Source organism: Perognathus longimembris, chromosome 2, assembly GCF_023159225.1.
Source record: "Perognathus longimembris pacificus isolate PPM17 chromosome 2, ASM2315922v1, whole genome shotgun sequence".
NCBI lineage: Eukaryota > Metazoa > Chordata > Mammalia > Rodentia > Heteromyidae > Perognathus > Perognathus longimembris.
Genome location: NC_063162.1, coordinates 64,520,454 through 64,534,603, shown reverse-complemented (window position 1 = coordinate 64,534,603; position 14,150 = coordinate 64,520,454). Strand labels below are relative to the sequence as shown.

At 47.6% G+C, this 14,150-nt stretch overlaps 1 protein-coding gene across 1 annotated transcript; it reads left to right on the top strand.

The window, feature by feature from the left end:
- The first annotated feature begins 1,027 nt into the window (after window positions 1-1,027).
- Myl7 (myosin light chain 7) lies at window positions 1,028-3,309 on the top strand. Its single transcript, XM_048337640.1, has 7 exons — window positions 1,028-1,158; window positions 1,396-1,509; window positions 1,670-1,745; window positions 2,004-2,108; window positions 2,497-2,575; window positions 2,764-2,812; window positions 3,164-3,309. Exons 1-7 carry the CDS (start codon window positions 1,156-1,158, stop codon window positions 3,263-3,265), a joined length of 528 nt encoding a protein of 175 aa, XP_048193597.1. The 5' UTR covers window positions 1,028-1,155; the 3' UTR covers window positions 3,266-3,309.
- The last annotated feature ends 10,841 nt before the right edge of the window (window positions 3,310-14,150 follow it).

The window sequence follows — 14,150 nt, the reverse complement described above, 5'->3', positions numbered from 1 at the left end:
AGGCTCTTAATAACCTATTAACCACCAAAAAAAAGAAGAAGTGGAGGTGTGGCTCAAATGGCAGAGCACCAGCCTTGAGCCAAAAAGCTAAGGGAGAGTGCTCTGCCCTAGCACTGGGTTTCAGGCCCAGTACCAGCTTGAAAAAACAAAAACAACCAAGAGGAGGTCTTGGGCCAGTGCATGAGAACACCTGCACTCTTCAGCTCACTGCTGACAGATGTGGGCAGGCCTGGTATAGCTGAGCTAGGGTGAAGGATAGCCAGCCAGCAAGTCCAGGTCCTCAAAAAGCAGGCAAGGTTCCTGCTGTGGGACAGCAGCTGGCACTGCATGCCTCAGTCCACCAGTCCACAGGGGCCCTATGACTCACTTCTTTGGGGATATAGGGAGCTCCAGGCTCCAAAAGCTTCATGCAAAACAGCAGCACATAGGCCCTTTGGGTACAGATGTTGACCAGCTGGTTGCTCAGGAGCAGGCTACAAATACCTGGCAAACACCAGGCTCACGGCCTCTGGTTGGAGACAGAAGTTTCCCAAGGAGGCAGAACTGATATGGGCCTTGTGGGGCAGTGAAAGACAAACACAGGAGACAGGAATGTCCCACCAGAGCAAGCTGCAGCTGAGAAGGCATAGAGGAGGACAAAGCAGACTATGATCTTTTGCCGGACCCCAGAATTCTCCCAAAGCCAAGAAAAGGATTCTGTGAAGCTCACAGACAGCTCAGAGTGGCCTCCCATCCTTGGTCAGCAGGGCAAAACCTCTGAATCCCAGGGGTTTCAGACTATAGAGATCATCCTCAGAAAGTCTGCTAAGCCCATAGCAAGGGTGTGGCCTGGAGCGGTAGGAGGGACTGTTAGATGATGTAGAATAGAGACCCTTCACCAGCACCGAGAATAGTAACAGCTTTGAGTTGCTCTGCTCTGAGGGGACCTGGTGCCCAGTCACACAAGATGGATGGATCCTGGGATGTTACACTTTGAGGACATGAAGATTACCAGGAATGTGACTGGAATCTGTTTGTTCTCTCCCAGCCCAAACAGGGGCTGCCAAGTTTGGCCCTGTCTTCTGTTTCTTTCCTTATTTGGACCTCCAGGTGATAAGACGGAGACATAAAGGGGGCCTGGCTGCTAGAGGATGCAGATAGGCTACCATAGAGAAGATGGTAAGTGCCCCCTGAGAGAGGAGGCGCCAACAGCCCTCTCCTCTCCTCTGCTCCCAGGGGACTGCCTTTGGGCTGGAACAGAGGCAAGGATTTCTGTGTTGGGCTCAGGGAGAGGGTCTCCGGGGATAGAGAGGGGACCCTCACCCTGGCTCTCCTGGGAGTGTCTGAGGCCGTGCAGGGTAGGAAGAGGACTTTGAGGAGCTGGAGGAGAAATCCTTCTCATTTGTGATATTGCAGGCCAGCAGGAAGGCGGGGACTCGGAGCAAGGCTGCAGCCACCAAGCAGGCCCAAAGGGGCTCTTCAAATGTCTTTTCGATGTTCGAACAAGCCCAGATCCAGGAGTTCAAGGAAGTGAGTGCCCTCCCTTCAAGTCTCTTCTCCTTTGGAACCCATTTGCTTCTGTGGGTCAGTGGTCCTGGTCTCAACCTTGCTTCTCCCACCACCCATAACTCTCTTGACTTCTGGGTGGTGTGGAGGGGGGCAGCTAACTCTGAAAAGCCCTCTCCCACAGGCCTTCAGCTGTATTGACCAGAACCGGGATGGCATCATCTGCAAGTCAGACCTGAGGGAGACCTATGCCCAGCTTGGTATGTGCACCCACCTCCCACCCAGCCCCATCCAGTCCACCCAGTGAGAGAGAGAGAGAGAGAGAGAGAGAGAGAGAGAGAGAGAATATCCTGCCCTTTCTCTCACTCCTCCTACTGCCCTCCCTCCCCAAAGTCTAACTTTGCCTTCACCAGAGCAGACCCTGCTCTTCCTCTCCCCCTCCTGGAAAGCAAGGGAAGGCAGCCTGACCTTCTAGGACACCCAGAGACTCTATGTTCACTTGATGCCCACCATCTCAGGGAAGGTGAGCGTCCCAGATGAGGAGCTGGATGCCATGCTGCAGGAGGGGAAGGGCCCCATCAACTTCACCGTCTTCCTCACACTCTTTGGGGAGAAGCTCAATGGTAAGCCTGGGGTAGGTCCAGGCCAACAGTGAGTCTGAACCCCACTTGAGCCTCACCTGAATCTAGCCTGAACCTGGCTGAACTTTGCGTGGCCCCTGTCTGGTCATGGCCCCCACACAACATGTGGGACATACCTCTTGGTCTCCTGGGCTTTGGTTACTCCACCAATGCTGAGTTGGGGTCTGAAAATGTTTAGTACCAAAGCCTGGTCTCCCAGGCAGGCCTGCCCCCACCTCAGGAAATGGCTATTCCCCACCCAAATGTTCCTCAGGGGTGCAGTGGTGGGGAATGCGCCCCTTGCCTTCTCTAGGGACACAGCCCAGGTGTCTTCTGGGTGGGGTCAGGAGGCTGGAGTTGTGCATGTTTCCCTGATGGCCTTGGTGTGCAGGCACAGACCCTGAAGAAGCCATCCTGAGTGCCTTCCGCATGTTCGATCCCAGCGGCCAAGGGGTGGTGAACAAGGATGAGTAAGTGTGCTGCCCCTCTTGCCACCCTGGACAGGTAGGCAGAGGGCAAGCAGGGTGGTGAGGCCATTTGTTCAGGGCTGCCTGAACCTTGGGCCTTTGTTGTACTTTGGTGGGCAGCTGGCCCTTCCCTAGGCTGTGGCCACCCTCCCTACAGGCTAACACCCCCCATCCCCACTCCACTTCTGCAGGTTCAAGCAGCTCCTCCTGACTCAGGCAGACAAGTTCTCTCCAGGCGAGGTGAGGCTCCCTGGCATGTTGCCTTCTGGATCCTCAGAGGAGTCATGGGCCACTTCCCCCAGCACTCAGAGCTCAGAGCCCAGCCCTCATAATGTCATCTTAGTATGTAGCAGGGACCTTTCTGAAGGAGGTGCCTTCTCTAGTGAAACCTGGAGGGGTGGGTACAGAGTCAAGGGGGGTGGTCCAGTCAGTACCCAGGGTGGGCTTTTTGACCTTTGACCCCTATTTGGGCCACCACCCAGTTTATCCTGCATTAGCCAAGGGACAGTTTGAGGCATGGAGTTGAAAAGCCCAAAGCACAGCTCCAGGGTCACCTTAGGCCATGTCTCTGTCGGCTGCTGCCACCCACAGGTGGAGCAGATGTTCGCCCTGACCCCCATGGACCCAGCTGGCAACATCGACTACAAATCCCTGTGCTACATCATCACTCACGGGGATGAGAAAGAGGAGTAGTGGGCAGGAGGGGGAACCTCAATAAACTCTGCTGCCAAACTAGAGCTGTGGTGCTGGCTTGTCTGTGACAGAAGGGATCAGGACTTGCTCCACAGAGGTGGGTGCGGTCCGCGCCGTGATAAAGACGACCAACTCACCTCAATTCATGCCACATTACCAAGTAAAGTAGAAGGTCTGATCGCACCCACTTTATAAGCTAAGACACTGAGTTCCGGAAAGTCATTTGCTGGGCACTCAGCAAACTCATTGCCCAGTAGCCTAACTGGTGGCTGGGACACTGCTCCCAGCCAACAGTCCCTCTCCCAGCCCACTGCCCACTGCCCTATTGGTATGCCGGCTCAAATGGGCTTTGTGTGACAGGCACAGAAGAATGTGTGGTAGAATGCTTGCCTAGGATACACAAGGCCCTGGGTTTAATCCCTGGAAAGAAAAGGAAGGAAGGAAGGAAGGAAGGAAGGAAGGAAGGAAGGAAGGAAGGAAGGAAGGAAGGAAGGAAGGAAGGAAGGAAGGAAGGGAAAGAAGGAAGGAAGGAAGGAGAGAGAGAAAGAGAGAGAGAAAGAGAGAAAGAAAGAAAGAAAGAAAGAAAGAAAGAAAGAAAGAAAGAAAGAAAGAAAGAAAGAAAGAAAGAAAGAGAAAGAGAAAAAGAAAGAAATGGTAGGCCAGGTGCTAATGGCTCATGCCTATAATCCTAGATACTCGGGAGACTAAGATCATGATTCAAAGCCAGCCTGGGCAGAAAAATCCCCATGAGATTCTTATCACCACAGTCAACGTGCTAGAGCACTAGCCTTGAGCAAAAAAGAGTTTAGGAACAGCATCCAAGCCAAGAGTTCAAGCTCCAGGACCGAAATAAAAAGGCTTTTTTTTGTGGTGGTGGTGGTGGTGATGTTTATTTTTGCTTTGAGGTGCTTTTACTTTTTGGGGGGTAAAATGGGGCACAGAAAGGGGGGGAGGGAGGGTGAACAAATGCTATTCAGTAGACACTATGTGGAAAATGACCTATGTAACTTGCAGGCAGGAATGGGAGCAGGAAACTGGGGGAAAGAAAAGAAAGGAGTATGTTGTCCCAAAACAGAAGTGTCCTCATTACCTGGCTGGTTACCCCTCTGTACAACATCTTAGTAATAACAATAAAATTATATAAAAAGAATGTAAAGGAGAGAGAGGAAGGAAGGAAGGGAGGGAAGAAGGGGATGGGGAGGGAAGAAGACAGAAAGAAAGGAAAAAAAAGGAGGGGAAGGGATAAAGAGGGAGAGGAGGTTAGAGAGAGATTGAGAGGAAGGGAGAATGCAAAAAACTAAAGTGTTCTAGGATGTGTTGTTTTAAAAAAAAAATCAATGTCAGACCAAGGTATAGTTTTGTTCTAGCAGACATATAAGTTACTTAACAACATAAGGAATGTACTGTGGGACAAAAATCAAACATTCCTTTCATATGACATAGATTTTGTTCCTGTTTTGGGGGTGTTCTTTTTTTTATTTTTATTTTTTTGCCAGTCCTGGGCCTCGGACTCAGGGCCTGAGCACTGTCCCTGGCTTCTTTTTGCTCAAGGCTAGCACTCTGCCACTTGAGCCACAGCGCCACTCCTGGCCATTTTCTATATATGTGGTGCTGGGGAATTGAATCCAGGGCTTCATGTATATGAGGCAAGCACTCTTGCCACTAGGCCATATTCCCAGCCCTGCTCCTGTTTTTATTGGCTTTATTTTCAAAATTGTAATTTTAGTTCTCTATTATTGGTCTTCTTGCAATTATTATTTACTTAATAAATGAGTTATGACTATTGAAAAAAGATTAGCAGGGGCTGGGAATATGGTCTAGTGGCAAGAGTGCTTGCCTCGTATACATGAAGCCCTGGGTTCAATTCCTTAGCATCACATATACAAAAGGCCAGAAGTGGCACTGTGGCTCAAGAGGCAGAGTGCTAGCCTTATGCAAAAAGAAGCCAGGGACAGTGCTTAGGCCTTGAGTCCAAGCCCCAGGGCTGGGAAAAAAAAAAAAAAAAAGAAAGAAAAAAGATTAGCAAATAAAATCTTTGCCAAACATCCATCATATTTTGTATGTGAGTCATGATTTTTCCTTTCAAAAATGAATTCTGCTTTCTTACTTCTGTGTGTGTGTGTGTGTGTGTGTGTGTGTGTGTGTACATGACAAGAGACAGAGGACTAAGAAAAACACAAATGGGGACAGAGAACACAACTTCAGCTTATACTATGTCACATGGCTACTGGGCACTTGAAATGTGGCCCCTGTGACTTGTGCTGTGCTGCAAGTATAAAATGCACACCAGATTTTGAAGACTGAGCACAAAAGGGAATCTCCCATTTCTCAATACTTTATTTTGATTATGTGTTGAAATGATGATTTATTTTCTTTTTATAAATATAATTTTATTGACACCATTAAGGGCTCGTACAGAGGAGTTACAATTCCATCAGTCAGATTACAAGGTCACTTCTTCCTGGACAATATCACCCCTTCCTTTTCTTTCTTCCAGTTTCCCCTGAAATTACAATATTTTTGAAACATTGGGTTAAATTTAAACAGTTTTAAAATTAAATGAAGCTATTTATTTTTATGCCTTTGATGTGTTGCCAGAAAGAAGATTCTGGGATGGAGCAGTGCTGTGCTTGAATTCAGGGCCTTGTGCCTGTCAGTTAGGAGCTCTTCCTAACCCTTTTTGCACTTGTTATTTTGGGATAGAGTCTCATTTTTTGCTAAGATATAGCCTTGGACCACAATCCTCCTATTTTATACTTTCTGCCATTGCTGGGGTGATAGGAGCATGACACTGCTACCAGCGTCTTCAAATGAAATGGAGTTTCACAAACGTTGCTAGGGCTGGCCTGGAATCTCAGTCATCCCAATACTAGCCTCCTACATAGACAAGTTCAGTCCACCAAATCCAGCTAACTACCAGGACAAAATTAGCTTTCAAATTATATTTTTATTATCTGTAAGTAAGTGTGCAAAGTGATTACCATTGAACAAATCAGTTATAAGCACAATGAATGCATCATAATTGATGTCCTTTCTTTCATCATTCTCCCTCACTTATCCTAGTTTCATTGGATATGCATTGGAAATTTTGAATTACCTATGTGGCTCACATTTCTGTCATTTCTGTCATGTAATAGTAAGACTACCTAACATGGTTGTTTAGCTTGTAGTTTTTTGAGGGGCTTTGAGGCAGAAATGGGATTCAAACACACCACCTCTCTAGGAGGGGCAACAAAGGAAGCCAGTCTCCTTTGGGCGGAGTTGCTTCTGATTCCAAAGGCAGAAAGGACAGTCAGGATCCTTGGAATTCTTTTTAGGGCCAGATTTTTGCATCAGAAAAAGCTCAAAGCAAGCTGGGTACTGCTGGCAAATGCCTGTAATCTTAGCTATTCGGGAGGCTGGGATCTAAGGATTAAGGTTCAAGGCCAGCCTGGGTCGGAAAGTCCATGAGACTTATCTCCAATAAAACACCAGAAAATTGGAATTGGCACTGTGGCTCAAGTAATACAGCGCTATTCTTGAGCCAAAGAAGCTCAGGGACAGCATCCAGACCATAAGTTCAAGAGGACTGGCACCAAAAAAAGAAAAGACAAGAAAAGAAAAAGCTCAAACCCTCTGTGTGGGGAGTGATCACATGGTATCTAACTTAGTAGGTTAAAGGGAAAGTGTGTGAAATGTCTACAGCTGGGGAGAACCCTACAATGTTCCTGGGGTCCACCTGCTAAAGTCGACTCCAGGGTGATGCCCTTATCAGGCTTACTGGTCTCTGCTGTGAGTCCTGCAGGGCCCAGGCCTGGGTCCCACCTGCCATTGCCAACTAGCCACTCCACATTGGAAACAGACCCAAGAAAAGCAACAGGACCCCAGAGACTCATGCTGTACCCAAGTTTCATGTGGCTTATGGACAGGCCTTTTGCACACTCCTGCCATCTATCACCCTGTAACCATGCATGCCAGCCCACCTCCCATTCTCCTGTCTTCTAGAAGCCGCAGAAGCCTTGGGAGGACAACACTCTATCCCACCCCATTCCAATACAAGGTGCTCAGTCCAGATGCCTGTCGCATAGCTCTTGATGTTGGGGCCTTCCCCACACCTCTCCCTGGAGCTTTGCATGGGGAGGCCTCAAGTCTCTAGTCCTCCCTGGAAAGAGCCTCCCCATCTCTTTGGAGGACTTCTAGTCAGCTTCTGCCCTTCCTCCTCTTGAAGAGAAGCATGGCTCCCTCCTCCTCTTCCTTCTCCTTTTTCCCTGCACATTACCCCAGCAGTCCCATGGGAACTTCTTTTCCCTAGCAGCCTCCCTGGGGCTCTCACTTGCTCCAGTCCTACAGGTCAGGGCCAAGCTGTACTGAATAAGTCCCTTGGCCCTATCTTTGAGGGGCCTCAGGCAAAGACAGCCAGAAGGATGAAAACAAGAAAGGATTACACAGTGATCCCATAGAAGGTGAGAGTAGGTTGGAAAGAGGGATGAAAAGAAAGTTGGTCAGAGGGGTGGGTACTAAGTCACAGTTAACAGAAGTTCCAGTGTGTCATAGCCCAGTAAGGTGAAAGAATGAGAATGAAAATGACCTTTCTATCTCAAAAAGAAAAAACAAAAGCCAAAAGCCAGGTGCCTGTGTCTCATGCCTCAGGGGGCTAAGATCAAAGGATTGAAGTTTGAAACTAGCCTGAACAGGAAAGTCTGTGAGATTCTTATCTCCAATTAACTACCAAAAATGCCACAAGTGGAGCTGTGGCTCAAGTGGTACAGCACTAGCTTTGAGAAAAAGAAGCTCTAGGACAGTGCTTAGGCCCTGAGTTCAAGCCCCAGAACCAACATGCGTGTACACACACACACACACACACACACACACACACACACACACACACACCAGGAGAAAGAATTCTAAATTCTTTCATCTAAAAGAAATAGTGAGGGGCTGGGAATATGGCCTAGTGGCAAGAGTGCTTGCCTCATTAACCTGAAGCCCTGGGTTTGATTTCTCAGTACCACATGTATAGGAAATGGCCAGAAGTGGTGCTGTGGCTCAAATGGCAGAGTGCTAGCCTTGAGCAAAAAGAAGCCAGGGACAGTGCTCAGGCCCTGAGTTTAAGGCCAAGACTGGCAAACAAACACACAAACAAACAAAAGAAATAGTGAATGGGAGCTGGTAATATGGCCTAGTGGTTGAGTGCTTGCCTTGTACACATGAAGCCCTGGGTTCGGCTCCTCAGCACACATTTATAGAAAAAGCTAGAAGTGGCACTGTGGCTCAAGTGGTAGAGTGCTAGCCTTGAGCAAAAAAAAAGAAGAAGAAGCCAGGGACAGTGCTCAGGCCCTGAGTTCAAGCCCCAGGACTAGCCAAAAAGAAAGAAAGAAATAGTGAACTTTAGAGGAGACACATAGGCTCACCCTGATTTGTTCATTAAATAACATATATATGACTAGAAACCTCACCTGGCATATGATTATGATATGCCAACTAAAAGTAAACAAATAAGAAAAATTTTGAAAGTTCATTCTTCCAGGTTCATCCTACAGGCTTACTCTTGTAATATGGAGGTCAGATTTGGCTAGTGCATCATTGGCTGTTGAGGGGTGTCACATTGACTCATCTCAGATTAAAGAGAGCAGAAGCCGACTCATCTTCACCAAGATCTCCCTGGCCCTATCCAGGGAAGTTCCCCTTCACTATGATAAGATTGTGTAAACTGCTTGACTGTTATGCCCAAGTCGCGAGAAGACCACCAAGAAGACCACCGAGAGCCAGATATTCCGAAATGCAAAAGCAAGGCTTTATTCAGGTGAGCTGCAACTCGGGCCTTGCATCCTACACACTGACACAGCGGAGGTTAGGAGGACCGCCCCGGAGATTTCACAGAGCTTATAAAGGCAAAAAACCAAGTTACAGCAATCAGGTGTTCAAGCAAGATTAGGATATGGGTACAAATCTGATTGGCTCAGGGCTCCAGGCATTTTGGGGCGGCTAGAGTTAAGCATTCCCAGGTGGTTAGAGTTAATCAGGGAGTTTCCTGACTGGCTGGGCCCTAATATGCTTGTCCTGCTAGCTGGGATAATTGGTGGCCTGGGTTACTCAAAGTTTAAACAGACAACAAAATGGGGGCTGCCTGAAAATGGGGTTTACTTTAACTCTTCATGACCACCTGAATAGTAGAACGCTCAAGGTTAAACCTGTGCCTTCCTATGAATAGGCATATCCGCCTGCATCATGTGAGCCCCGCCAAATCCATGTGCCAAGTCTAACTAAAATGATAGGTTGGTTCAAACAGTTGCTATGAGGCAGATTATAATCTCATTGGCCACCTGTGTGTGACCTGGCATGCTCTGTAAGTGTTGTAACCTCATTGGCCACCTGTGTGTGGCACGCTTGACCATGTGGTGTTTGCCTTTATAACCCAACCCTGAGCGTGGCCCAGGGCGCACGGTCCCAGCTCCCAAGTCTGGACCATGACCCTGGCTGGTCAGTATACTTTTTACTTCCCCAATAAATCCATCTTTTTACTTGAGACTGTCTCTGAGTGGTGGACTCTTGGAGGGATGAGGGATTCCCCCACCTCGGACCCCATTACATTGTGGTCCCCTGCTTTGGGGGGACCCCATTACAACTCCTATAATCCTAGCTACTCAGGAAGTCACGATCTGAGGATCATAATTTAAAGCCAATGGGGCAGACAAACCCTGTGGGATACTTGCCTCTAAATAACAGCTTAAATCCACAAGTAGAGGTATGGCTCATGTAGAAAAGCATCAGCCTTGAGGGAAAACCAAGGGAAAGCATGAGGCCCCCCAAGTAGTTCAAACCCCGGTACACCCACACACCCACATATACACATGTTAATTCTACACACAAAGAAAATAAGACTTCCCAAACCTTTTCCTTTCTCAGATCCTTTGCTTTAGAAACTATCATTGTAGGTGTAATGGAGTCCCGTCCCCCCCCAGGGGAGGGGATTCCTGGTTCCTCCAAGAGTCCACACTCAGTCTCCAGCAAAATGACGATAAAAAGATGGATTTATTGGAGAAGTAAAAAGCGAACCGACCGGCCAGGGTTGCAACCCAGACTCGGGAGCTGAAACTGGGACCACGAGTGGCCTTCCAGGCCTGGTAATAAAGGCAAACATCACATAGTCAAACCTGCCAATACAGATGGCCAATGAGGTTACAACACTTACAGAGCATGCCAGGTCACACGCAGGAGGCCAATGAGATTATGATCTGCCTCATAGCAACTGTTTGAACCAACCTATCATTTTAGTTAGAATTGGCACATGGATTTGGTGGGGCTCACATGATGCAGGTGGATACACCTACTCAGGTGGTGAAGCAGTTTACACAATCTTATCATAGTGAAGGGGAACTTCCCTGGATTCTGAGCAAACAAGGCACACTCCTAACCCTGAGGCTCAGGGGCAGGGGAGAGCTTAGTGAAGATGGAGTCAGCTTCTGCTCTCTTTAACTGAGATGGAGTCAATCTGATACCCCTCATCAGCCAATGATGGCGCTGCCCAGATCTGACCTCCATATTACAGTATGTTCTTTTCTGGTCTCTATTTATGCAAATCTATTTGAAAGCTACTTAAGCCTCTATCCTGTTTTACAACCCAGGAATGATTCCCTAAGGGCCTGGGAGCCCCATTTGACATGCCAGCCTGGGAGACAGCATCCTTATCTTATAGTGTCCCTGGAACAGTGGAGCCAACTCAGCAAGCATCTGGCTGCAGTTGCAAATGCTCCCCAAACTTTAGAGATAAGAGTTTATTTTATTTTCCTTTGAACAAAGACAATTAGGAAACCCAGATGGCCTAGTGACTAGCAGCACTGTTGTGACTGTTGTGCCAAGTTGCAAGACCACCACCAAAAAGACCACCGAGACTCAGACATTTCCGAAATGCAAAAGCAAGGCAAGGCTTTATTTAAGCGAGCTGCAACTCGGGCCTCATCCTACCCACCGACACAGCGGAGGTTAGGAGGGAGCCCTGAGCTGTGATTACACAGGGCTTATAAAGGCAAAGAACAAGGTTACAACAATCAGGTGTGCAAGCAAGATTAGGACACAGGTACAAATCTGATTGGCTCAGGGTTTAATTCTAAAATGGGGTTCACATGGTGGGGCCTGACTTCAAAGTCTGGCACCTCATTTCCCCCTTTTTCTTTTTGGTACCTTGGGAGCCAATCATGGCTCCATTCTGTCCATTTCAATGGCTTGCATGTCTAGGGGATGATATAGAGGTAAGGCATGGGCCAGTAGGGCCAAAAGTAGTATCCGAAAATAACTCTGGTCCCTCGGTTTTAAAGGGGGGCTGATGGGTGAAGATCATCCATCTTCTGTAATTTCTTCAGGCTGACTCAGGGGCGTTGACCTTACCTAGCCAGGAACCTATAACCTTAGTCTACTTTACCAAGGGACTGCAGGATTACTGCAAACTGAAAATTAACTTTCAGCTATACAGACTTACCATTAGCTGTATAGTGTTTAGTATCCAAATGTAAGCAACAAAATAATTCATAAACTTCTCAACTGTGCTCTAAGGGTCGGGTGGCTATACCCGTATTCCTGAGCAAGCCCAAAACTACCTAAAATAAGGGGGTCACCTCACTTTGGAGTGAGCTGCCAAAATAACATCAACACTAGCCAGGGTAGTAAGGAAAGAAGGCAAAAAGAAAATTATAATATTCAGTCTAACTTTCTTTTCTTGAGGCGAAGGCGAAGCGGCTGAGTTGGGCGCTTGGAGACCTCCCATGTTCCATCACGGTAGTTGTCGTCCAGGGCAAAGGGGTCAGCTGGCCTGGCGTGGAAGCAATGAACCCAAGTGGCGATGCCGTCTAGGGTCCCTTCCACCGTGGTTAATCTGTTGATTGGGGGCATTGGCAAGCTGACAGGCCTTTAACAGATCTCAATAAGGACACAACACAATCTCAGGTCTACAAGCTTTCTTTCCTAAACAGATGTATTAGCTTAAAATTCTTACTGCCAGTCAGGGCTTTGAGTAAATGCAGGGGGTGAGATTTTAATCTATCCTCTCATTTGACAAACTTCCCCTTACTAACCACTTTCATAGATGACTGGCAAGTTCCTGCCCAGTAGACAGACATGGGCATTGGAAAGGCATGCTTATGAACTATTCTTCTAGGACTTCCCGGCTTTAACTTTTGAAAGGCCAACAGTAGTGACTCTAGGATCTGACACCATCTCTGCCATCCAAGCAGTGGCTTACTGCCTCTGGATGCTCCATCACTTTTGTCCCAGGAGGAGTGACTTTTGACTTGGACTCAGGGCCTGAGTGCTGTCCCTCAGCTCTCCAGCTCAAGACTAGCACCGTACCACTTTTGAGCTCCACACCACTCCGTTCCCAGCACTCTGCTGGCTGATTAGAGACAAGTCTCTCACAGGGACCTTTCTTTGCCCGGGCTGGCTTTGAACTGCAGATTCAGATCAATGAGTCTTACAAGGGGCCACTTTACTCCAATTATAAGCAACAAGGTGATCCACACAGAAGTAGTTTGTAAGCATGCTCTCTTACCTGGAACTTATAAAGGGTCAGTATTAGATCTTGACAAACTTGTAGGAATCACCTGTGCTTCTTTGTGGGCCTGCTGGAAACTGTTACAAAAAACCTACAAAGAAGCTGGAATGGCAATTAAACATTTTGGTAGCCATAATTCTCCTTTTCTCACTTTGCAATAATTATTTAGGACAATTTTACTTCCAAATTTCTTATCTAGAAATGTATTCTTGATTTCCAAAGCCTTTCTAACACTAACACAACACTTTAGCTTTTATCTGCATCGGAAAAACTGAAGCTCACAGGCAATCTGAAACCAGGTGCCGCCCTTTGCTTACGGGCTGCTTGTTTCAAAAGAGCCTCTTTTTTTTTTTTTTTTTTTCTTCAGTCCCAGTTACTGCATGGCATGAAGACCTTTGAATTTAAACTTAGTTTTGCATCATACTGCAGTCTTGAACATGTTCACACTCACACATGAACACACACATACATTTTCAAAAGATCTTAAAGCGCGCAGAATAAGCATCGGCCGTACATTTTAAGACAAAAGCCTTTAACAAATGATTTTAGCATTCTCCAGCCTCATTTTCCAGGGCTTGATAGTTTTAGTAAAACATTTTTAGTCTTAGTAAAACATTTTAGTGCACCAAACAATTTTCTGCTTAAGAAGGCTGGGTGGGGGTCCCCCTAGAGTTCTTTTTTTGCGGACATTCTCACTGATTGACTGATTGTGGGCTGTCACCTGTACATCTTTCCAGTGAGCTAAAGTCAAGTCCAGAGGAGTGGAAGGAACGTTCCCCATCATCCGTTTGTCAGTCTGGCATAGTGCAAGAAAGAAACTCACAAAAATGAGCTATCTCCTTAACCTCCCTCCAGTGAGCTAGGATCAAGTCTAGGGGGCTAGATAGAGGTCCTCAAGATAGAACGTTATCCATAGCTCTGAACATGGTCAGATGTTCAGTCCAAAAGGCTACAAGAAACAAAACAATTAATACAAAAGGAGGAAAACACACAGGCCTAAGAAAAGCTACGAGTTGGAGATCTCCCAAGCTGGCCCACAACCTCCTACAAGGGTGCAGAAGGAATGGACCCGAGTTGGCCCACAACCTCCTGCAAGAAGGAGTGGACCCGAGTTGGCCCACAACCTCCTGCAAGGGTGCAGAAGGAGTGGACCCGAGTTGGCCCACAACCTCCTGCAAGGGTGCAGAAGGAGTGGACCCGAGTTATGAGTTGGAGATCTCCCAAGTTGGCCCACAACCTCCTGCCAGGGTACAGGAGGAGTGGACCCAAGTTGGCCCACAACCTCCTGCAAGAAGGAGTGGACCCGAGTTGGCCCACAACCTCCTGCAAGGGTGCAGAAGGAGTGGACCCGAGTTACGAGTT

Excerpts from the sequence above, each read along its gene's own strand:
- Myl7 (XM_048337640.1), top strand. Across the intron at positions 1,746-2,003 it reads GGAGACCTATGCCCAGCTTG|GGAAGGTGAGCGTCCCAGAT; the intron begins GTATGTGCACCC and ends CCACCATCTCAG. Across the intron at positions 2,813-3,163 it reads ACAAGTTCTCTCCAGGCGAG|GTGGAGCAGATGTTCGCCCT; the intron begins GTGAGGCTCCCT and ends TGCCACCCACAG.